Raw genomic sequence first — 26,229 nt, forward strand, 5'->3', positions numbered from 1 at the left:
CGGTGCCTGCGTGGGGACCGTTGGTGGGGGGAGGAGGCGCGACAACACAGTCGCCGGACCTCTGAGCTGCTGATGGAGGGAGGGACGGTTACAGTTCACTTCTGCTCCCCAGGAACTGACCATGAAGACGGTTTACAGTGAGAGAGGACTATTTCTCACCGTAAAGCAAAGTATTTATATTCACACCGAAGGGGCATTTGCAGTAACTGCGGATTAATCCTCAGAAAAAACAAAACTCGTGTGGTTTGACAGTAAAAGCCAGAAGAGGAGAGGGAATTCTCCATGAATCCAGGATGAATCCATCCTGCCTGCATCCTCTGGTAGATTGGGACCGCACCCGTGAGGGTTTCAGACATTTCTGTGGGTGATGCTTTAAGTGGAAAGGAGGCAAAGAGGCCCAGGTGACAAAGAGTCAAATCCCCTCTGTTGAGGGAACGTTTATTTATCCACAGGAAACACACAAACATGCAACGTCACCACAATCCGATAAAGACCGATACTGTAGATTAAGCCCTTTATAGTTTAACTGATGTCTCTCAATACCTTAGTCTTAGCTAAGCCTTTGTGATCCACTTTGAATAGTAATATGCAGACACGGCTTAAATTAAAGCACACAGCTCAAGATTTGAATACGAATTAAAATGGGCACTTTAAATGCGAAAACATTCAGATGTTTTAAAAGTTAAAGAGTGGGGCGAGCAGCCAAACGCTGTGCCAACCCCCACGGTCTAAATGAAATAATAATAATGATCAAAAAGAACTCCTCATTAGATAACTGGAATAAAATAGAAAAACCACAGTGCTAAATCACCAGAAGACCTGGGTGATATCTCTACAGAAGCCTGGATGTTTCCGCACGCAGAAAAAGATACGCGTCTTCAATAAACTTGCTCACAGTTTGGTTAACATGCACCTCTAGAACATTACTGTATCTTTAAAGGACATGAACCCAGGATCCATTTAGACACACACTCGTCCACGCACACACACACACCTGCAGAGACAAACATACCACATCCACATGAAACGTTATATCTTTTAGAGAGAGAACAGCTTACAAAGTGATTTCATCCCACTTCTCATCAAATGAAATGGTTGAATCTTAAGAGATACACAGCAATGTTATGTTATACTTCTTTTTCCCCCCCTCTTGGGACAATCATAAAAAAACACAAAAAAACACCCATCAAAAATATGTTTTCTAATACAGGTGAACATCTTCACTTTGAGACCTCCTTTGTTTGGACATCTGGAGGCAGGCACCCCAAAAGAAAACATCCGCTTTCATTTCAACCAGGAAAATCGACGTTCTTGCTACACATAAGTCACATTTTTACATTTCAAAAATAGTGAATTGCATAAACACCGTCTAACGCCCTCCTTCGCTCCATCGGACACCAAAAACATCTTCTAATCACCGGTTCTGTACAAACCTGAAAAAGCCCAACGCAGAAGGTCACGAGAGCATTTTGGATTTCTCCCATGAACGAAACATCAGTTCATATGGAAAAAGCAACATCCCTGATAGATTAGAAATGGTTCTGTTCTGTTAAAAAGGGAAAGAAAAGAGAAACCATGAAGCAGGTGAAACACCTGGGTCCATATACGCCCACATACTGGTGCTTTTTAGACGTCGGAAACCAGAAATGCATAAATCCAGCAATAAAGCTCATGTCTTCAGAGGTCACCTCATCGTTTCATCGTGGCTTTTCTGAGACCAGAATGCTGAGCTACGAAACAATCGCGTCAAAGGCTCACGGTTGTCGTGCAGCAAAATCAGAAACGCACTCATCTGAAAAAGAAGCCAAATAGGCCAAAAACATTCCTAAAATATCTTTGTTGCTTGACTGCAACCTACCACCAGAGGGCAGCTAATATGACATCGTTATGGGGCAGATTGAAAGAAAACGGAACGAAATCAAGTACATATTTAGAAGGACAAATGCCGACTGTCATTTGTGACAAAATGAAACGACAAATGAAAAGATGTAGAGCTTTTAATTAGCTAAAGCAAACTAAGAAGTAATTTCTGTTCATCTCAGGTGACCGTATCCACTCCCATGGTCTGAAGTAATGAAAAATAGGAGAACGGCCACAAGGAGAAATGGTCATCATGCTGCTAAAGGTCCCCCCAATAACAAGAAAGACATAGTTATTGTAATTATTAGTCCCACATCGGGAACAACTATACAGACTCTATATTAAGGTAACAACAGCAGCATACGCTACGACTATTTGTAATATAAGACACCCATGACATGTCATACATAGTTCAACAGTCCCTGACATACTGACAAATCTATCTTTGCCAGATTTGAAGTGTTAACGTGCGCCTGTGTATAGACAAGGCCAGTCAATCTTTAGATTTTCTATATAGAAGAGTATAAAAATAAATTAAGCTTACAATATCCACTCCGTTTCAGCTCAACTTGAAAGGTATATCACATCTGCAAATGTATTATACTGTATATGTCCAAGCATTGCAAGCCAGTTTATATATAACTTTGTTTTTTTGTTTTTAAAAAGACAGATTTAGTTGCGATTTTAGAATTTTTCTGGGAAAAAAAAAAAGGAAAAAGATCACTTGATTAAATAAAAGGGTTGCCTCAAAGAGCTATGGAAGACGTAGATTCGGTCCAAATCTAAGCTCAGCAGACTGCTCACCTCACAGCAACCCCCCCCCCCCCAGCTTATTAAAATCGATTAGATATGTTTATAGAGAATCATACAGCACTGGGTTATCTTTTATCTCAGAGAAACATCACAATATCCCCAACAAGTACCTTCAAAAAATATTTAGCTTGCAATAAAAAAACGTTGCCTGCCGACGACACACTACTGTACACCATAGTTTGCATGGTTAGAATAAATGCTCTGCTGGTGATGGGGAGACGTAGGGACAAGGCAATACATCAGGACGGACCCTAACGACTGAGCGAGCTCACACATGGGAGGAGATGTTTTCAGGTGTGCGTGCTGCCTCACAGCGAACAAGCTCACCAGAGACCCGGAGGAGGAGGAGGAGGAGATGCATCTCTCTCAGGGGAAACGCTTGAAGAGATTTTCTCCTCAAGGACTTCAAGATGGCAAACATCTCTGAGCATGCAGCCACGTGCCTGCGTATGTTCAACATGGTGGATCGGGAAAAGCTTGGTCTCCAACAGGGAGGGAATAAGCAGGGCTTTATATTCAGAGAGGTCCGCGTCATCCCGGTGGAACCGAAACGAATGGCTGTAACTTTGCAACACGGCTGATGCCTCCTCCAATAAGATGCTAGTTTCAGTCATTTCACTCTTATATCACAAAGCTTTGAGCCGCTAGAGTCAACATGCACGACCAAACAACTCGCATCAGACGTCTGAGACCCCATGACATCCCCCCGTCAAGTAAAAGTCAGGTAACAGAACAATCCTTAAGATAATAAAACCTAAGTCTAAAGAAATAGTGGGATTTGCATCATTTTTGAGTTGAAATGGGAATATCTTACTCTTTAGCAGATAAATCCATATTCTGCAGACGTTCTTGGCTTCACCGTGCACAAATATGCTTCTGCACATTTGATCCCCCCTCGTATTAACTGCACAGCGTAGATGAAAATGACCTGATGCCAACGGAGACCGACGGCTCACCGTGTCTTTACATTCCCAACGCTCTCATAAACTATGACAAACATGCTAACAGCCCGGATGACAGGACCCCTTTTAGGGGGAAGCAAAGCATCGCTGGCTGCATGTTGGCCCATCAGGCAGTGAGGCAGCAGGGGTGTGTGGTGGGCGGCCTTCCCGTGCACCAGCCGACATCAGTCTTTAAGGTTGTCCTCACTTACGCCCTGGGCCGACAGTTCTGTCAACACATTGTCCAGGTAGTTGGGGTCCGGGAAGCCGTGGCCGGTCAGATTGGACCCGAATTCTGTCTTGTGGTGAATCTCGTTCCACACCACCGTGTCCGACTCGCCTGTGGTGCTGGACGTGCCGATGGTAAAGATGAGGCGTCGGTCCCAGGCCATGATCAAGAGCTTGAGGACCTGCGGAGACGCAGCACAACGCTAAAGATCTCGACTCCACGTGCACCAGCGCGACTGAGCTCACCGCTGTGTTCTGACCTTCCTGCCTTTCTCGTTGTCGGGGAGGTAACAGTGGCGAGGGAAGCCCCTCGCGCTGAACTTCTTCCCAGGGTTAGGGTGCTCGTTGGTCTGGTGGAAAAGGCAACGAAAACACATGTCAGTGCTGATATCGTAAAATATTGTGTGGTTTATTTGCATGCTGTACAACAGGCTGCCCCATACATATTTAAACAGACGTGCGCGCAGGATAAACACTAAACTTGTTCCTGTCATTTATCGACTCCATTAAAGCTCCACTCAGCAGCCAGAATAAAATGCACCAGCTGACACACTCACATCCAGCTCGCACTGAACCGCCTGATGGTGGTTTGTGTTTAACAAAAGATCTGAATGGATCAAAACTAGATTCCCTCTGTGACAAAAGCAAAACCATCGATTAAAAGAGTTTAGACACTGAAGAATCTTATGTTGTCCTCCAATGTCAAACGTTTCTTTCTCCTGAAAGAGGAGGATTCACACAAAGAAATTAGACTGATCAAAGAAGCAGCATGATGTCAGAGGATAATAGAGTTTCTCAGGATAAATTTAAGGCTTTTTTTTTAAATGGGTCCCCCCCCCCCACATTTCCAGTTGTGCCACATCCTTTTCCTAGCAGATCAGTGCTTCTCTCCCTCTGTGAATGTTCTCTGCAATGTCAACTATAAAGGAATCATATAAAGGAAGAGGCGGAGGATCGAGACACGGAGCCATCAGGGCAGATTTACATTCTAATTTGGGATCTTACCTGGATCCCAGCAGGAATGTCATAAACGATGCGAATGGATTTGGAGTCTGGGTAACCGGGCAGGCAGTGGGGGATGACGTGATACTCCATCTTCCCCGGAGGCTGAGTGCCCGTTTTCTCCCCATAGATGGTTTTACATGTCGGACACTGAAGACTGCCGTCCTGGATCAAAGACAATGTCAAAATCAACCCTCATCTCGTCAGTCTTTTATAGCGTCAGATCACTCGAGATGAAAAGACGATTTTCACTTTACATTTATGCTACAGCAGCGCCTGAAACTTCGCCAGTGTAAAACAAAACGAACAAAACTGATATGGTGACGCTCCAAGTACTGCTGACATACTCAATCCCTAAACCTATTAGTATGTTTATATGAGATAATATTTAAATATCTCATTAGTCTCTTTGAAAATTTCCAAGAGCTCTTCAACAGGAATAGAAATATATGGATACTGGGTGTATTTAATTTTCTAAATTAGCCTTGTTCTGGCACAACTTGGCAGATTGTGTTGGTGGTGCAACACTGAACGTCGGTTGTTATATTTGCCTCTTCTGCTTCAGCAAGCAGAGCAAAAACCTTTTGAATCGTGTGACTTAAAAGGGTTTTTTTTTGCTCATATTGCATGACATTGCAAGCCTACGTTGAGCTGAACGTGACATCACAACAACGTGCGGGCCGCCAGCTTTTACCCACCTTATTGCCATTGTTGTACATGGCCACCAGGCACAGCAGATGGTACATGTGGCCACACTTGCCAAGTTTGCCCACCAGCTCAGGCTTGATGCCTTTGTGCTGCAGGATGCCTTCATAACCCGAGGACATGACCAGCCTCTCCATGCAGATGGTACAGTCCTGAAAGAGCCAACGATGGACTTTCACACTCAGTCGGGGCATCAAATGGCGAGAGAGTGAAACTGGGAATGGGTGCGAACCCTTTCGATCTGCGCGTGCGTCTTACCTCATCTGGCACCACTTTAATCTTCTCAGTGTATCTTCTCACCACATCTTCGGGGTTTTTTCCTTCACATGGAAACAAATCAAGAAAAAAAAAATGCAGACTAGCTTGTTTGGACTTAAACGGAAATGACCATTTTCTCCGTGCCCCACTAAGACCAAAACCTTCCCTGATAATCCCTGTGTGCTCCCAGGCTGGCACGGCAACGAGCACACACAGCTTTAAACCCCTAATACGCTTACGGGCAAACCCAGACTCTATTTGTTCATTTGAGGGACGGTCAGTCACAAGAGAGCGGATGAGCAGAAAAGAACCCCAGTTATGAAAGACAGAGACGAGACAGGGGACAGAGGACAAGAGGAAAAGGAAGACTTATGGTGGCTTGCATGTACACACCCTCACCTCACCTTATCTATCATCTATCTGGTTTACGACATGAAAGCATCGCGAGGAAGAAAGAGCAGCGAGAGGATTTCCTCTCTTTCATCTGAATTAATTAAAAAGATGTCAAGGCACTGTTGAGAAGTGCTGCATTATATCCTCAGCAGTGAGAAATGGAGAAATCCGTCAGCGTGAGGCGAGCGATCGCCGCGCGGGGATGGAGTCCAACAAGCCTCGCTGATCAATCAGGACCAAGAGTCTCCTGGGACGCCTTCGGTTTCAACGGCTTCCATCGACCAGCTCTTACTCAAGACCACAGCTTCCAGCAGAAAATCCAAGAAGTGATTTCAACCCAGCCGACTGCCGCGGTCTGCTCTTCCTAACAACTGCGTGTGTCAACATGCGCCAACTCTGATGTCTACCAAACAGAAATGCTTCCCGAGAGGTACGCGTGCAGCCATATTTTACCCAACCTTTCCAGAGAGTTCTTAAATAATAATCCTAAACTCTGCATTAGGCAGCTCTTCCTATGTTACAAGCCTCCATAATTATATTATGCTAGCTGAGCTATGCACCTGGTTGGGCAGTCGTTCATGGCCTCCAGAGAGGGCTCTTTCTCCTTACCTCTCCTCAGGTGCTTCTTCTTGGTTTTGCGGCACATACCATTGACCCCCAGAACAGGCTTCATGTCACTCTTGTTGATGGGTGGAGGGTGCAGTATGGGTTTGGGGGCCCGGGTCAAGCACACAGGCAAACCTGCAGCGCACATCAGGATACCTGTCATACCTGATGCATATGTACAACGCACACACATAGACACACAAGAGTGAAGAAAGCATTATCAATGAAGGGGTCAAGTTTTCTAAGCATGCTTTAAAAAAAATAATAAACTGAGCGTAGCCGGACCTGCTAACGCTGGGTGAAATGGTCCAGAGCCGGTCAGGTTCTTTACAGGAAGAGCAGGAACCCTACAGAAGAAAAGACAAAAGGACTCAACACACTGGTGACTTGTGCACTTTTCAAGCTCCGAGCAGGAGAGACACGGCTGCAGTGAACATTATGGGCTGTGATGGAGAAGCGGAGCCAGGGAAAAGGTCTGAGAACACGTCCTCTTCAAAATAATGTTTGTGGAACCTCGTTTCACAGGTCCATGAGACGGTCATAAACACCGAGGTTACCCAGGTCACACAGAGATTAACCAGGTCACACGGAGGTTAACCAGGTCACACAAAGGTTAATCAGGTCGCACAGAGGTTAACCAGGTCACACAGAGGTTAATCAGGTCGCACGGAGGTTAACCAGATCACACAGAGGTTATTCAGGTCACATGGAGGTTAACCAGGTCACAGGGAAGTTAACCAGGTCACACAGAGGTTAATCAGGTCACACGGAGGTTAACCAGGTCATACAGATGTTAACCAGGTCATACAGATGTTAACTAGGTCACACAGAGGATAACCAGGTCACAGGGAAGTTAACCAGGTCACACAGAGGTTAACCAGGTCACAGGGAAGTTAACCAGGTCACACAGATGTTAACCAGGTCACACAGATGTTAACCTGGTCACAGCTCAGGTTGGTTTCTTGACCTGGAGCAGGCTCTGTTGGGCCACAATCCCAAAGTCTTTTCTACTCTTTGCTGAATCAAGACTGTTGAATTTCTGAAGCCTTTCACGTCACTTTTTTTTAACCCTTTCATCGAAGTAAACAACAATTCTCGATTCTCAGTGCTCAGTTTCATAGAGTTTGAGAGGTTTTCATCAGTCACGGCCGCTCCGGGTCGTTTTCATCAACAGGTCCTGACTTCAGTTAGCTTGTTTTGAGGTCAATAACTCAAGAGTTCACAAACTTATTCCACTGACACTCTGAGTTTATGGTTGTTCTCAATAAAGACCTGAAGATCACAATTTTTGTCTTATTATTTTCAACCTATTTTTTAACAGCCTTGCTTTAAATGATTCATGATGTTCGTGGTTCATGATCTTTTACTGAAGAAAATAATTTCTTCATTTAATGTTTTTCAGCTTTTGGAATGTACTTGTTTGTCTTTTTAAACATCAGCACATCAAATGCCTTCTGTCCAATTACATTTAAGAGAATTTGACATTAAGATTTCATGGTTTTAGCCAAAAAGTCAAGTGACAGGATCAGAAAATCTGAATTCATTCTGATGCTACGTTTTTTCCCCTACAGCCCCTTCACTCCGGGGTTACAGGCTCTCTGTCTCCAGTCTCTCACAATGATTTAATCAGATTAAAAATGCTCTTACAACTGCAGAGAAAGCTGATCATAAAGCTAGGATGCAGGACTAACTCTTCATCTATTCATGATGCAGCATAGAGGCAGTAAAGAAGGGTCCTGAAGAGGTAAACTGCATATTCATGTGAATAACAGAGACGAGCCCTTATCTCCTGCCTGACTAAAGAGGGATACAGGCTAAATTTCGTAAAATGTCACTATATTTCTCAGTTTTCCACAGTTAATCTTTCTCTTTGTGCTCCTCATATCAATCTTTGCATCTCATGCATGCATATTAGATGCATAGTGCTTTATTTCCTATCCAAACATTGTGTAAATTTAGCTTGTGTATTGTGCGCGCTGAGCACCTCACCTGCATCACTGCTCACGCTTAAATGCTCCAATGTTTCCAGCATGTAAACACAGGTGGTCATACAGTATTTGGTAGCATCAGCCAAGTCAAATACGCTGATTTATTTACACACCGCTAGATGGCGCCACCACTAATATTTGTGCGCATTTCGCAGGTTCGTGAAGAAACACAATCCATCCAGTAAAAGGCCACATAAATCATGTTCAAAATGCTTGAAAACATTCAGAAAATGAGATTCAGTGCGGTTTTGAGTGCATGCGAGGCGGCGAAGTGAAGTCTTGTAAAGCCACAGCTTGCTAAATGTCGTGTCTGCAGATACATGATACATGAGGCTGCGGGCTGAGTGAAAGACACTGAGAGCAGCCTCCTTTGATTTCTGCCCGTAGCACACTTCTGGGTTCAGTGTATGTGCTCGTGCGCTGTTCTCTGTGCATGTTAACCGCACTGATCCTGTGTGTAGAGCCACTCGCCTGGGAACGGACTCTGAAGAAACGCATCATTCTCAAAACTCTACCCGAACGGTGGCTTAAAAACAAAGAGACAATGTTCCCAAGCAGGTTGTTGCCATCTCACCCACGTACGTCTGCAGAGAAACCGCCGTTCCTACCTGCTCCACCTCTGTCGTGTGAAAGACGGTCGTGTCCTGTTACGAACAGAGACCTTTTATTTTTAGTGAATTAGGCCATAGGAAGTGAACACTTGTGTGAAGGACAGTTATTATTCAAACGTGCAGTAAGTGTGCCTTTCCCCATGAGCGACAAGTAGAGAATGGAATCAAATTAGTTCAAGGGAGGTTTATTTTAGCAAAAGAAAGCAGGATAAGAGACTGAAGCATCGGCTCCAACACATTCTCTCATCTAATCGCTCAGAGTTGGGGACCCTCTGCTAAATTCCCGCTTTTCTTTGATCCATTATTCATTCTTCCCCAGTGGAATAGGTTTCCACGGATACACTAGAGCCTGCTCCGTGTCGTTCTTTCTCTGGTTCTCTTTTTTTCTCTCTTTTTTTCTTTACCGCAACACTCGATACGGAAAATGAGGTAGCGGATAAGCAAAGGCGGTGTCAAATAGACAAAAAGAACAGGCGGATCACCTCCTTTTAAGCTCCCGCTACCGAGTGCAACTTCTCAACCTCTGACTTGAGTCAAGGTTCCACTGCGAGATAGGCTGTGATTGAGCTATTATAGCAACAAAGTGCTCCCTTGACAGAAAAGAAGAAGGTCTTCCTGGGTCACGAATGCGAGGCCGCTAACAGCTACAACATAACTTATAAAATAGAAATAGAAACGATAATTAAAGAAAATACAAGCGCCGATTTCTAATTATTGAGTCATTTCCTGCAAACTGAACCCAAGAGAGAGAGAAAAATGTCATACACAGCTTCTGCATGTCTAGCTCCGCCATGACTGCTCGACTCACGTAGCATGTACGGGATTAGTCCCAGGATTTGAATATTCCTACTGAGTGGAAATAACTAAAACAACGACCCAGAGGACTCAAAGAATGGATCTTTCCCCAGTTTTTGTACATGTAACCTTCAGCAAAGTGTGATATTTGCAAGCGGCGTTATTTTAGAAACTGCGGCGCCAGTGTGAGCATCATTACCCTGGTGGGATGGTTCCCCTGGCGGCGCCCATGGTGATGCGCTGGGTGCCTGGTCGGTTGAGGTTATTCTGTCCATTGATTGTGAGAGCGTGGTGGCCGTGGGAGGATGAAAGAGAAGGCATCACGGGGGAACAGGGGAAGTTGGAATTGGACAGAGGCGACTGCATCTGGTCGGCTTTGGCCTGTCCACCCCCGATGCTAATGTTGTTGTTGTTGGCGCCGGAGGAGACGGATGTCGAAGACCAAAGGGACGTTCCGGCGAAGGTGTTGCTCTGTCTCACCATCGTCAGGGTTCCTGCCGTACCCGCGTTGCCCGCTGCACCACTGTAGAGCTTACGCTGCTGGGAAGCCAGAATAGCATTGGAGGCAGCTCTTGTGCTGTTGACCAAGATGCACTGTTGGCAGGAGCAGGGCTGGCCAGAACTGCCTCCCACGGGCCACGACTGCGACTTGGGGATGGAGCCCATGATGAGCGGGTAGGCCAGGTCCATGCGTCTCCGTAAGCGCCGCTTGCGCTGGCTCTGCCTGTTGGTCTGAGACATGCTGTTGAAATCGATGAGGTAGCAGAAGCCCAGAGAGGTCAGGTCAAGCCAGGGGTGCTGCTTCTCATAGGCGTTCTGGATAGTCACGCAGATCTCCATGTCGTAGGGGGTCCACGAACCGTTGTCATTCTCCCACTCCCACACGACACCTTTTCCTGGTGCGGATGACGGCTCATAGAAATTTCTCTGCACTGGCCTCATTGTGCCTGAAAGCAAAATCAGGAGAGAAAAAAAACCACGAAGAGTAAGTGCGTGCTGGCGCAGGTCTGCATTGTTCGATCTCAACAATGTTTCGTGCGTGAAAATGGCATTTAAATGCTTGCCTGAGGTGGATAAAGCCGATTTAGTCTTACGCCAATTATGCCGAACGCACCCAACAGTTTATATATGTTTCTGCTTTTCATTGCTCTGCATTGTTGGCCTGAAGATGAGGAATACACGTTTAGCACCTGTGTCTTTCTGGTGCCACTGACACGATAAGGCAGTCATTGTGGTCATGGGAGAAATGAGAACACCTCAGCCGATCCATCTCCCTGCTGCACGTCAGCGAGCTTATCGAGGGACACTTATTCCTCCTTATTCCGCCTCCGTCCCCACCTAATTTAATGCACAAATGCACACCCTTGCCGAGGAGGGAGGACCAGGGTCCTAATGCATCAAAATAGACGACGCACAGGTGTGGCACAGGTAGAGGCGCCACTGCGGTAACCCCTAATCAGCTGGCTTTTAAAGGCATCAGCAGAATTAGCGAGTCCGACCTTGAGTCTCTGCTGCACGGTGCTGCTGAAGGACTCGGCTTGATGGCTAAGGGCAAGTGTGCCGCACCGATCACACAGATGACTGCTCAGTGAGGCAGCTGCCCGAGTCTCTCATGTCTCCAGTCAGCAGCGCACAAGCCGAGGTTTCCCAAGGTTTTGGTTTCGGATTTTATTTAAGGCAAAAAGCAAATGTTGCTGCGTGTGCTGGTTTAAGGACTGTCTAATGTTTGACTTGTTTTGGAGGTTTCATCAAAATCATCATAAAAAAACACATTTAATCCAGGCACAGTGGTGCAAATGCCCCCCCCTCCTCCTTCATTTTTACTGATTATTCCCGTAAACAATCAGTGGATCAGCTGAACTGGCCCAGCTGAACATGAAACAACTGGAAATGACCTCTTAATGTACTGGGTTAGTAAACGATAGTTTATTTATCTATAAATCTTGTAATAAACGTGTGAAACTTTTTAACTTTCTACTATTACAGCTATAATTCTTATCGTGCTTTGTTTGTCTATTTAGTTTGTCGAGTTTCCTCCATTTTCTGTAAATCTGGTGTTTGTTTAAATGTCAGACTAAAATTCCAACATAATCGGTGCTCAAAGCAGACAGTCAGAAAGACAGAACCTATAATAATCTAAGTATAGAATTAGTGACTATATGAATGTTTCCGGCTTCCTGAGAGAGGGTCTCAGCCTGGTCAGGGATCTCAGGCTCAGCCATCCAGCCCACCAATGAAGACAAGCCAGTACAAGAGAAACGTCATCTCTCTTCTTTTCCTTTAACAGGTCAAATACTGGAAAAGTCGGAATGATTTTCCCAACAAACTTTCTTTCGGACCGGCCATGCTTATTGTAGATGAAGGAGCTGCCTATTCTCTTATCCTCCGATACATTAAACCGTTTGTACCTGCCACTGCCTGGGAATACTGATGTTCTCCCTGTGACCCGAAGTGAGAGTGGCTGTTTCCCGTCGCACCCTGTGTGCAGTCATCTTTCCTGCCTTCCCCTCATTTCCTTCCACCTCCCTCCTGTGATGTTCTCTAGCTGTCCTTGTCTGACAGCAGCATGTTTCCCTTTGGGTCAGGTGTTCTTTGATGCATGGCCACAACATCATTCCTCACCGCGGATCCAGCTTGAGCCGGGCTGCCGATTTCAGACAAAGTGGGGGAGTTCCTAGAGTCTGCTATCCTACACGAGGTCGGACGGGCGAAGGAGCCAGAAAAATGGGGCAAGTGAAAGGATTTGAGTGAGTCTGACACGGGCCAAATTGTGATGGCTAGATACCAGCTTCTACAAGACTGCGGCTCTTATACAGCATTCCCAGTCTGCAGTGGGAACCAGTAACAAACAGTCATGGCTCATTGATGCGTGTGGGGAGGGAAGATGAGCTGCTGTAGCTCTAAATGCTCAAGACGTTGATGCTGATTCTAGTAGAAAGATGTGTGACTGCACAGTGCATCACAGTTGGTTGCATAATGAGAAGCCCTGCTCATGGTGACCCCTGCTGCCCCCCCCCCCCCCCCCAGCAGGCACGTGAGCATCAGAACTGGACCAGGGAGCAATGGACGAAGGTGACCTTGTCGGCTGAATCTGGGGAGCGCACGGCACCAGAATGCACAACAAACAGGACGGCAGCCGGCGGAGGCAATTTGCTGCCGGGAAACCTTTGGCGCTCTCATCCACGTGGATGCTACTTTAGATGTTAGACCTACCAGATGGCGAAGATGATGAACACTCTCTCGTCTGGAATACAGCTCCTGGCCCACAAAGCAAAAATGGATCGGGAATAGTTTGAGAATTGTTCGATTTGGCCTCCAAATTCAAGAGATCTCAGATTATTAGCATCTGTGGGATGTGCTGGACAAACAAGTTCAATCCATAATGGAGTCCACGTCTCCATGGGTCAGGGCTGTCCAGGCAGGTGGTCTCCATGTTATGTCACTGGCCTCCATCATTGATGGTTTTAATAAAATAAGTCTCATAAACTGTACTTAATTAATGATATATTAATACATTCGACTATAGCTATAGCTTGATAATCTCTAAAACACTCTCTGGTAACTCTTGACTTACCAGATTCATTGAATTTATGGAAAACATTAAAAAAAAAACCCTGAAAAATAGTAGAGTTAGAGATTCGCCAACCCCGCTAGAGCTCATCTGGAGAGTGAAATGGCTTCTCTGGACATAGCGAGCAGTAAATCAGATTTAAATTTGTCAGTGTGGTTATTGATGCTGCCTTCCCCTCCTCGCCCCACCGCAGTGGCCATTCAGCGAGATGTGATTAAGGCAGCGCTGATGGAAGCTGCCAGTGAGGCGCTAACGTGGTAGCACCAGAGCTACTACAGCAGAACAAACACAACGCTCAGGCTTTTACGGTCACCCAGAACCCAGGGAATTGTGGCGTTGTTATGGCAGCCGTCCCCAGGGCTGTGAGCAGGAGGGGGGGGGGGTTGCCTGGATGTGAACATTCCTGCTCCTCCATTTCCCCAGCGCACTCTCCACTCCTCCTCTGCTCGCCCATTTCATCTAAAGCCAGCCCTCCACCATCTCTCCCATGGCTCCTGACCAACACTGTCTTGCTGAGCCATTCTTCACATTTCCCACTCTGCACCTCGCTGGACCGCATCCAGCTCTCGCACAATTTTGGACGCAGTGTCATTGAATTAGCCTCCACATCACCTTGCAGTTTGTACCTCGCACCACAAGGAAAGGCAGAGGAGAGGTGCCAGGATCAAGCCCAGTAATATATTCATGTAACTGACAAGCCCAACCTGTGTCCCAGGGGCCTATTAAAAACACAGGGCAGCATTTTACAGCTTAACGACAGGAGGAAAGAGGCCAGTAACACCACACAGCTTGATGCTGTCAGAGAAGGAAGCCTGTTCCTAGATGGCAGATTTACAGTTTCTGCTGGAGACCTACACAGACTTTACATGAACAGCTCAGATGATGAGCATGTGCATGATGACCTGCAACTATAACCGCCTGAGGACGTTCCTGCTGTGATGACAGATACGTGCCTGGTATGAGATGCACGTCATCGGGCTCTTCAGTGGTTTACCAGACATCTGGACTGATGAATTAGTGGATGTTTTGGTTAGAAGATCATAACCTGACGGACTTTCTAATGACATGGAACCCTTGTACTCAAACGCAGTCTTGGCCCAAAACATCTGCCTGCCTTTCTTGCCCTCTTTAGTACTCGATTACTAATTAGGCTCACATGGGGTGTCTGGTTCTCCGGTCTACTTAATAAGCTCTTAGTCTAGGAGAGAAGCAGCACAGCGAGACTATCCAACCACACAAACCAGAGCAGAACCCAGAACTATGATGCTATGAGTCGCCACCATGACATCTAAGAGTGCAAAAAACCCAAAAACAATTAAAGACTCTTCCTTCTGCTACTGTGCTACAGACAGACAGACAGACAGACGGACTACGCAAAGCGTTAAAGCCAAATTTTGACCAGTTTAACACAGGCTCATCAAACCACTGTTTATAAATGTGATGATGGACTCCGATTGGTTAATTTAGGCTCTGGAAGTTTTCTTTTATCACACTGACGAGTCTACTCATCTCTGGGCCCACGGAGCTGGAGGCGGCACCAGAGATGAATTATCATCGTACATAATATCCTGTATGTGCTCAGCACATGGTGAATATGCTAAGAATATCTACAGCATGAGAGAAATATGGTAATTCAGGCATGTTTGATGTTATCACCTCAACAGTAGAGAACCGAGGGGAAGGGGAAAAAAAACGGCCCCTTCATCTGCAAATAAAGACCTTCACAAACAATCAACCAGGCAGAGAAGAGATGAAGAGGCTGCAGAAGAGTTACAAATGCAACACAAGCCAAGCAGAAACATCTGGCTGGAAAAGATGCGATTTAAATCAAAACGATAAGTGCTGAACTTTTTCATGTTGAGAAAGGTACCCCTGAGGCTTGGACGGGAAATCCTCTCCGACTCAAAGGGCCGTGTCCTACCTGCTCATACGAGCCGTCGAGATGTGAGGAGAGAATTATGCGCTCGTTAGAAAACGCTCGCAGAGATCAAAAACCATTTTAATGAGGATGACAGTCTGAGATTATGCTGATTTAAAAGCATTAAACGATACAATATCCCAGCTCCACTCCTCCTCTCTCACTAAATCACATAATGAAACTCATTCTCTGGACTCAAATGACACAGGTTTTCCCAGAATACACCGCTTTGGAATAAGTTACTTCGGCGATCATCTTTGTGTGACAGATGAAGGAGTTAAATCATGCAAAATGTTAGAGGAAGGAATAGGAAGTGGCCACATGAGAACGTCAGGACAATGTTATCTGCCAAATAATGAAAAAAGATGTCTCACTTCTGCTTGAGCTCACAAGTGAACACGACAGAACGGACAAAGTGAGGAAACGGTGACCAAAAAGCTCGTTTCCTTTTAGTTTTATCGCAATGACAACGGGAACCAACAATTATATATTCCTCAAATAACATTATTAGCATGTTTGAAGAGTTTGAATTAATTCTGACGTTGTACAGAGCAAACCAAAAAATACCAACTGCACCAAAAGAGCCTAAAACATCTCGAGATAATGAAGTTGGAGCGCCGTCCACAGACCCTGAAACCAACCTCCTGACCCTGTGGATGTCCTGACTGTCCTCAGCTGGTTAGCTACAGCCCCTCAAAGACTGACTGTGTGTGTGTGTGTGATTCATCATGCAGCCTTTTCCTCTTCACACCAGTGAATCGGCTTCATCATGTCAGGCAGGGGCCTCATAAGTATGCTAGAGCTCAGCTGTGCACAGCTTCAGGTTAGAACTCGCCAGCACTGCCAAGCAGCATCATCAAGGTTACAGCAAACAGGTTTGTTGTTCAGGGGGAGGAGCCGCTTTCACACAAAGCTAAAGCCTGCCGCGCAGTCTTCCCGTACAGGCGGAAAAGCTGAACCGTGGAGGCTCGTTTGGCTGATGCAGCTCTTGACAACATTCCACATTTCCAGTTTGACATTTGGCGATTTTCCGGGATTTTGCACCCGATTATTCCGCGGGCGCTACAGGCCTTTTTAAAATGACTTTCCCTCTCATAACTGACAGGTGTCGCGCGTCTTGCGCTGCAAAGCTTTTCCATATGTGCTGCATGTGCACGTTTAACTGACAGGATACATCAAAATAAACAAACTGTTGCGGCATTTCTAGGACACGGAGGCCAATTCTGAGGTGCGAATGACCTCAACCGTCATTTACCGTCTACAGCCGAGTCAACCTTGCACACACAGGTGTGCGTGCGTGTGTGTGGTGTGTTTCAGGGCCTATCTGTGGCTACACCATATTTCAGTGTGTCAGACTTTACATCAGTGAAACCGTCCTGCTGAGCAGGCAGAACGCTGAGTGATGGCGTTAGGAGGAGGCCAGGAGGAGTAGGTCACGCGTCACATGACCCCCGCTGCACCGTGTGTGAGCACCAAGCACGACATGAGTGAGCGGACAGCCCTGTCCAGGACGCATGTGAGCCCGCAGCCCGATCGTTGAACGTGCTCCGAGCTTGGCTGCAGGCGACAGCAGCCAAAGGTCACGTCCACCACGTCTGCCTCCTCGTGCGGTTGGTGAAGCTTTTCCTCGTACAGATTTGACTCACCTTCATAAAGCCCATGGGTGGCATCTATTTATAGAGATCTTGCGTAACTTACTGTACATCCACAAGGATTCTTTATCCATCTAAAAACCAGCTGTGGAGGAGGAGCTCACCTTGCTAGACTGTGGTAGCCTCAATCCACCTTGAATCATCACTGTCCCTCATGTAAATGTGGATTTCTGCACAGCAGGACTGGTTCTGAATTCTTCTCACTGTGAAGACTTATGGCATTCCTTCTTTCATGCAGCTAACAGTATTCCTAAAGTTGGGACTCCGACGTTAGGGATTCTGCTCTAGAGGGTGGTAAACAGTCAGCGGGCGTAAATGAGCGTCATGCTGTCTGTTTCTGATGATGGCGCCCTTTCACAATTAAGCAAGAAAGGGAGCGTTATTTCAAATGAATAATGAGTCACAGCAGCATTTTTTAATAGAACAAGTATGTAATGTTCATATTTACTCATCATTTTTTCCTTTAACTTATTTTAGTCAGTAAAATGTCTGAAAATAACTAAAAACGAACAGGAAAAGCAGAGTCACGTCAGTTTTGACAAAACAACCAAAAGCCTTCGCCATTTCCCGGTTAAAACTGTCACACGGCCCTTTTAGGTTAGAATCGCACGGTTGTATTTAACTGCATTTAATAAAACACTCCACCTTTAGAACAAGAATAAGGCTTTGATTGTAATAAAGGTGTGTGTAGGTTAAAAAAAAGGACTTGTTGAGACTCTGATGACCCCCAAAGTCACCTGAAAAATGACGGTCCCCAAAACGAAGACGTAAAAGGAAACATTTGGTGGAATAAATATTCTTGTCCTGTGCTTGAGTAACGCGGCTGTAGCAGGTTGGGGGCTGCTCTTTACTTCTGTAACTCTCTACATCAGCTCGTATCGGAGGAAACATCTGGTTGCATCACGGCCAAGTGTCCCGACCCTCCACCAGTCCGCTCAGTCTTGATCTGCAGCACTGTGGACGTGCTGCGAGACAGGTTTCAGGGCGTCGCTACACCCCACAGCAGGAAAAAGAAAAGACTTGTTGCGTATGTTACGTACGCTGAAAGATACATCGGTGACTTAGAGGGAATATGAATAAATCAGTGATGACTCCATAGGAAAGCTGAATTATGCTGGCGGGGGAGAGGGGGGGTCACCTTTGAAATTCAAATGTTGCTGCAGTCGCCACCGTTTCTGGGCTTCAAGTGCTCGTGCTGCCGTTTGTCGTCACGTCACGCTTACAAAGTGGAAGAGCCTAAACTAATCCAGGCTGAAAAAGTAGTTCTAAAAGCAGAACAGCCGGCTGTGTCTGTGATTTAATATTGACTTCTTTTGATATATTTTGCAGGTTTGTAACAACGAAGCCAAATACTGGACTCACAATACTGCTTCTGTCATTATTCTACTTTGCATTCCACTCTATTTATTTCTATGTGCCTTCCTGGTCCAGCCTGATGGGGGGGGGGGGGTCCTATGTTTGAAGTGGGGAACCTTTGAAAAATAGGAATTATTTCCAGCTAAGCAAAGTACAAAACTATCGACACCCACCCGGTGCAATACTTTAAATCTCTAGTTACATAATTGGAAGGTTTCAGGGCCGCCGTGACAAACGTGCGATTGCAATGTGCTTTTCCACCTGCTTGTGAAACCGGGAAAGTTTCTCTACGCTCCGAGTGTGAAATGCAGTCATTCTGGGGCAGTAAGCTGTTCAGTCACTCCATATGTGAATCAGTGAAATAAAAATACACTCCTGTCAGCCTCCGTCCATTAATAATTGCATTCACATTTGCATAGGATGCACAAAATTAACCGGAATGCTGCTGAAGAGGCTTATGGGACTGAAGGCATTTCTACATCTGTCAGAGGGGAGCTGCTCTTATCAAGTGTGAGTGGTCACCTTGAAGCGTAGAGAGTTTTCAAGTCTTCGTTAATAATGAAGTGTCCGACGAGGTGATGGTGTGTATCCTGGCTGCAGGCTAGGTTCAGCTGAGGATCTGTCCTGGTGCTCCAAAGATGACATTTGGGAGAGCGACTAGCCGCGTTTGTGCATCCAACAGAAGTGATCAAAGAGGACCTTTGTTGCCTCTCTCGGATACAGATGCGGCTAATGCAGTCGACAGCTTATGATCCAAGTGACCTTCCACACTGGAATGATAAGCACGGCAGCAAGCGGCTTTAAACGGAGCCTCGCTGATAAGAAAGTGATCCACTTCCACAGCCACAGAAGTGGCTTCCTGCTGGACAGGGGATAAAAACTGTGAAAGGGGTTTGCGTCTCCACAACAAAAACCTCTTTGTTGCTATTACTCTGCTCGGGAAGGTTCTCGGTCATCCAGGTCAAAGAGGGTTCTTGGCTTAAAAGAAACTATCAATGTCCTTTATGATGAACGACAGTCAGTATTATATTCTTCTTTATCTGGGCTGACCTTGCCCGATCACCTCTCATCGTAAGAAATAGGACTGCTAGCATAGAAACCAGCTCGCTGACAGAAAAACCACACAAGAAAATAAAAAAAGGCATCAGAAACGACATTAAATGCAAGATTAGGATTAAAATAATGACACCTGTTGTGCTTTATCGAGCAGGTGGAGTCGGCAGTGGTTCCTTTATTATTGCCACCCCCCCACGGTCATGCTGACTCCCATGTTCCATCAGGAAAACACTCCTCCCTCCTCTCTCCACACATCTTTCCACACCGGCATTCAATCCTTTTCCTGCCGACATCCAGGTGGAGTTCAACCAGGTCGGGCTCATTTTAAGTATTCAAGTAGTCCTCATGCTCACTTTCTGAATCCTTCGTTCCAGAACTCTGACATGAGGATATTATGGTTGTCCATCATGAAATAACAAACGGAGATCAGAAAACCTGTGGCTCTAAGCAGGTCTGGCTTTATTCCCATCTTCAGAAGCAACGGACTTTTTTTAACCTCACGTACATATAAATAAAACCCCAACTATTTAATACACATCTAAACATACACAGCAGCAGCTGAGTGCTTCTATTTCTGTTTCATTCTTTTCCAATAGTACAGCCTCTGCTTTCTTCTGACGCAAGTGGGATTTCATAGAGCTGATGCATACAGCGCCTGACCTTTTGTACATACGTAGCGGAATCCTTTTTTTCGCAGCTTCCTCCCACAGGCCACCAGAACGGTTCCCACACATGCTCACTCGCTGCTAAACAACATGAAAAAGACAAACGCTAAAGCAAACTGCAGCGCTCTGCCTCGTGGAAGCCGCAACCACAGCGCAGATTCACGAGAACAGGCTGAACTTCCGACATTCTTAAACTGCTAAGCGAAGACAATACGTCCCTCTGTGCAACCAAAACAAACACGTCTCTGCTCCATCATTCACCATCAGACACGCGGGTCACCGCTCAACTGGTCCAGCTCACATTCTACACTCTAGTTTGACTAATATACGAGTCCCCTCCACAAATATATAGTCGTTTTCTCATCTTGGACACATCAAACAGATGGCGCGGCGTACGTCTTATTTCGATGTTGGGAACAACACAGGGCAAATCCTTTCGAACAGAAATGGACTAAAAAAAGATCTCCGGGTCTATGGAAAACGTGAGCTGATGCTTTGCCAGAATTAGCAGTTGTCGCTGATTATGCCTCACTAAACAAGTGCTTTTCCACCCAACACTGGACATCAAAACTGCTGTCAAACCCTGAAAAAGACACTCTTGTGTTGACGTTTGGGCAGGACAATGTGTCACATTTAAAGCTAAAACTGTGCTTCCGTGGCTCAAATCACTTGTGGTGAAAATATCCCCTAGGTCGGCCTGCATGCTTGAATAAAAGCCTTCCATCTATGAAACGACCTTTCTAAATGACGCCATTAGTAACTACAATATGTAATTCCATCAAACAGTCGGCGTACCTATGATGATCAACACTTTGCTAGGTGTTACAGCGAATCAATTCTTCATTTTTGCTTTATTTTTGATAAACCTTTACTTTACGATGTCGTCTTCCACACCTGGGAAGAGATATGAGGTGATAAGAATATGATACCATGCCGCCCACCTTTATTTCTTGTCAACAAAAACCCCAACATGCGAGTTTGATTAATGCGGTGCTGCTGCTACACGTGTCGCCGCGGTTATTTTAATCTTCTGGGCCTATATTGTTGGAGAAAAGACAGAGGCTGGCAGGAGATGCAATAGCTGCACTGTGAAATCCTTCAGACGGCCGCGGTCAAGTGTTGGCGTAGGACTGCGATGCAAGATAAACCCGTGTGTTTTGCTATTAGAGGAGGCGTAGTGAAAGGGGATCAGGCCAGAGCAGCGTTCAGAGGTTGAAAACCCTCTGGGGAGGAAAACAGATCGATCTTCTGCGGCCAAGAGCCAAACCTCTTTCTGCCGTCAGCCACATATTTATATGTCAACTAAATACAGATGTGTTTAGGCTGCCTTGCACAAACACGGGCTCTGTCATCATCTCGACTCTCTTATTAAAACGCAACCATGGAGATGCACCAAAGCTGCCGTCTCATTAGTCCAACCATCTGTGTCTGGTTCCCACCCACGGGAGCTCCTCCCTAATCCACAGGGGAGCAGCACCCGGCCACGCAGGCCAACTCTCCCAGCCTCCGAGGACGATTAGAAGCGCCTCGACAAAATGGGATGGACCCAGAGGGAGCTTTTGTAAAGTCCGCTGCGTCGATCCAAGCAACCGAGATCTCCTGCGAAACAGGAACGTCGCGATCCGGATCGCATCGAGCCAGCTGGGTCCTTTCAGGGGTTCAACATCATTTCAGCTTGAAACCAAGTAGAACACAGAAAAGTGGGACGTGTTGATGAGCGGCAAATCATCACCAAGTCCCAGCTTTTTCCTTTTTAGCATAAAGAATCGTGACGTTATACCAGGACTTTGACCACTAGGTGTCGCTGGGCGGCTGCTACGTTTTAATTCCCGCAGGAAGTTTGGATCTGCGGTTACCGGAACAGTTGAGCAGGCCACAAAATAATACAAACTATCCTTCCTCCGTCTTCATATTGACATCATATTTGTCATAATTTATGTCCTGGGGCTTGTCTGCACAACTCCAAGCTGAACATTCCAGACTGTAAACGTCACCTGGAATATTGCATAAGGTTTGTGGTATCGGCAGGCTCTGGGTCTTTGTGCGTGTGTTTCTTTTACCTGTATCCTGTCGAAACTGGTGCATAGACTGCAGATCAATGACGTAAGGAGAGAGCTGGCCGTCCACTTGCCCCAGCACCACACTTCCCCGGGCATCCCCCTTCAGCACGTTCTCAATATGGTGGCAGACCGCCGCGCCGTACGGTCGCCAACGGCCGTGTTCGTTCAACCACTCCCAGACCACCACCCTGGCCATGTTCTGAGGAGGGTACCCCAGCCCGTTGACAGGCACCAGCAACCCGGATCCAGGACGAGCCATCTCTTCTGAGGTGTCTGTGCCTCTGCCGTCAGTCAGCCGTCAGGCTGGAACTTTTTCTCCGGCGCCGAACGGGAAAAAATTCCACAGAAAAAAAAAAAAGAAGAAGCTTGGATCAGCGATTGGTCCAGTGGTCCCTCCCCAGCACAGCTGCTCTCACACAGGCAGCTCTGCGGGAGTCATTGTCTACAGGTGACCGCCTGCTGGAGCTCCGATCAGCCGAGGAAAAAGGTCAGTCGTCGGCCCGCGCGTCCTGTCTGAAGAGGCGGGCGCCGATGATGAGATTTCTGGGGCTCCGGATCAGCAGCAGGTGACCGGGAAATCCTCTCTGAACAAAAGAGGTGCAGAAACACACTGATGAACCCACGACTTAGTTCTGATTCAGAGAGCAGAAGCAGCTCCGCACACGAGCACGACTGCAGGGCCAAAAGCAGCTGTAACGCAACAATCTGTAAGTTTCCCTTCATATCTCGTGTGGAACCCTGTGGAGAACACGAGGACTCACAAAACCCTGAAGGAGCCATCCCCCCATCCCTCTGTAGATCTCTTGTTTTGTCCAATGAGTGTGACAAGAAAAACACCAAAGCACGAGTTTTCCTTCTGCTCTTTTAACTTGGCTGAATAAATGGGACTGTCATGAGATTAGCTGAGGCTGACTGAGCAGATGGATCAGCATCAGCAGACTCGATCTCACACAGACATTTTCCACACCGGAGGTAAACACAGCCTCTCTTCCCGTCTCCCTTTAATCTTCGGCCTCGTGTCGAACAATTCTGGTTTTCACGCATGCATGGCACGCACAGATACGCGCACAGACCCGTAGCCCCCCATCCCCACGCACACACACACATCTTTCAGGTAGAGGCTGCATTTCTGGGGTTAAATGTGGTCGCCAGCGAGAAGAATACCAGCGAAGGGAAGCTGTAAAAACGCACCTGTGTTTGGATTTTCGTCATGGTGCGTTCATCCTTCCACACCGGCCTCCGGCCAACCAGCGTTATGGCACAAAAATAAAGCCAAGACGTCTGATCCCTGCGAATGTGCCTCGCACCACAGCAGCTTGTTGGGCTGCTGGGCGACGTGAATTCATGCCTCGGACGCGTCGAGAACGACCCGCTGCGGACGCCTTGGTTTTCTGCGCACGGTGCGACGCATAAAATCACGCGTTTACATTGTAAACACGCAATAGTCAACACGCAAACGTTCGGGAGCACCTGTATGGGCAGCCGTTTGAAAATCCACCAAAATAACAATTAAAAGAATGGCAATGTTGAATGACTTCCGGAAAGGTTTTTTCAAAATAAAACCCCCGTTGCCCCGGTAAAATGTGAGACGGGGGCACTTCTCCAACAAAGGCCGTCTAATTATCATTATAATAGGACGTAATAATGAATGAATTCTGGCGAATGTGATGGTTGTAATAGGCGCAGTTCTGTCCCTACACCGATTCACAGATACCTCGATAACCAAAATAACAATGTGGCTTGAACGCAGAGTAGATTAGTTCTTTCCTTTGTCATTTAAAGAAAACATCTGACAGACTTGTGACTCGAACATGTTGACTTTAGCTTCGTTTGTTTGCTTTTTTCACAAACTGTTTAGCGCGCTTGCACGGCCGTCAGCAAGCAAGTGTTTTATTGTGAAACTCCACCGGATCCATCATGCATTTTGCACGTGGACTTCCTGTGTTTAATGATGCGTGTATCCATAATGTAATGAAAAAGTCTGCGTGACTTCAGACGTACTCTCAGATTTTTTTAAATATCCCTCTCTGTATATTTCTGCTGTCATTTCTGAGCATTCCACGTTTCAGTTAATATCCTGGACGCTTACGTAGCATTTGCGTTGAAAGTAACGCCATTCTCACCCGTTTTTCGAGCATTTGTTTTTCCTGTTTTTGCAAAAAAAGCTGTTTACACTTCACACTTTGAGGCTATCATAGATTAGTGAGGCTCTTGTTCTTCGCACAGTGAAACTTCATAAACTAAACATGCTCAGGATGTAGATTTATGCCAAGTCGTAACCAGCCAAGACCTGAATATCCTGTTTGAAGTTGCCTGAACAGCCACGACGACACAGTCCTTTTAAAGCTGGCTGGGAACATGCGACACCACACAATCACTGTCAGTCAATACATATGCTGCATACATGACATTACTGAGCAATTTCCTTAATGTTTCTAGCCAAATGTAAAAGGTAATTTAAAATGACAGTGGGATAATTAGATTTGTTCTGCCAGCACTCGCTTTGAAGGCGGCGCCCTCTGGTGGCGGAGCAGAATAAATCACTTCCGACTCAAAACATAGCACATACTAAAAACTATCAACCGCAAACTTATCTTGTTTCATTTATCTTGTTTCATCATTGCTTTGTCGCTTTCAGGGTCATGGGGAGACTGCTGGAGCCTATTATTATTATAATTATACTATATATATACAGTATAGTAGTATAGTGTTGTGCCTGATTAACACATGATCAAATTAAACAAAACCCACAATTTATCGTATGTCCGCACACTGCATGTATAGTATTTTACCTCATCCATAAATTTTTGAAAATAATATTTAATAGTTTGAAGACTAGGACATGGTACTGTTACACTGTATTTATATACGCGGTTTAAAATCCTCTCATTCAGAACGCTACAGAGATCTCCCACTGTGTTCTAGTGAGGGAGGAGAACCTGACACCGGGAAGGGTTATCAACGCAACGGATCTGGATCCACCAAAGACACAAAACCAGGACATGTCCCCATGTCCCCGCTGTCTTTCATACAGTCACACCGGCTCACCTTTGTTGGTATCGTTCTGCTGAAACTCGAGCTGCAGCCTTTGAAGAGTTTTTACACGAGCAAGACAAAATAAAAGTGTTATGACAATCAAACAAATCAGGGGGAATCAGGATCTCTTCAGAGATCTCCCTTGGATGGGAACTTATGGAAACAATATGGAATCGAATCTTAAAACTCCTTCATTTGCTGCTACTGAGGTGAAATCTGATCTAATCTAAAGGACCTCTGGATCCTGGATCTGCCTGAGGTTTCTGCCCCCCAATTTAACTCCATTGGTGCACGTGCAGCACGTGCACAGTTCCACACGCTGATGAGGAACGGTGCTCCACTGTTACTTGGCGACAGAACCAACTCAATCAAGATGGAGCACACTGAGCAACACACTGGAACCCAGTGGGAAGATTGAGTTGCAAAAATAACTCAAGATCGGCCGACATCGTGTTGGTCTATCAGACTCCTGATCGACAGTTGTCCAGAAGACGACTGTCTCCCCCTACACACACACACACACACACACACACACACACACACACACACACACACACACACACACACACACACACACACACAAGTAGAGTCAGACACGACAGATCATGGCTGAAGAAGCTCTGAGTGTTCTCAGAGTGAAGTCTCCAGGAACAAATGTCCGCACCCTTGACAGGGATGGAAAACAAAGTCCAATCAGGAGGAGATGGACAAATTC

General features: G+C 46.2%; 1 protein-coding gene across 2 annotated transcripts; it reads right to left on the minus strand.

Moving 5' to 3' along the window:
• Positions 1-402: 402 nt before the first annotated feature.
• On the minus strand, positions 403-23,992 carry dtx1 (deltex 1, E3 ubiquitin ligase). Of its 2 annotated transcripts, none has more exons than XM_011615194.2 (10): positions 23,670-23,992; positions 22,479-23,062; positions 10,400-11,147; positions 7,092-7,153; positions 6,810-6,941; positions 5,808-5,869; positions 5,543-5,701; positions 4,848-5,009; positions 4,103-4,192; positions 403-4,024 (listed from the first exon to the last, which is right to left on the minus strand). In XM_011615194.2, exons 2-10 carry the CDS (start codon positions 22,735-22,737, stop codon positions 3,800-3,802), a joined length of 1,899 nt encoding a protein of 632 aa, XP_011613496.1. In that variant the 5' UTR covers positions 22,738-23,062; positions 23,670-23,992; the 3' UTR covers positions 403-3,799. The 2 variants fall into 2 exon arrangements, with proteins under 2 accessions (XP_011613496.1, XP_003974504.1); XM_003974455.3 differs by having other exon boundaries at positions 6,810-6,971.
• Between the last annotated feature and the right edge of the window lie 2,237 nt (positions 23,993-26,229).

This window comes from Takifugu rubripes, chromosome 21 (assembly GCF_901000725.2).
Source record: "Takifugu rubripes chromosome 21, fTakRub1.2, whole genome shotgun sequence".
Lineage (NCBI taxonomy): Eukaryota > Metazoa > Chordata > Actinopteri > Tetraodontiformes > Tetraodontidae > Takifugu > Takifugu rubripes.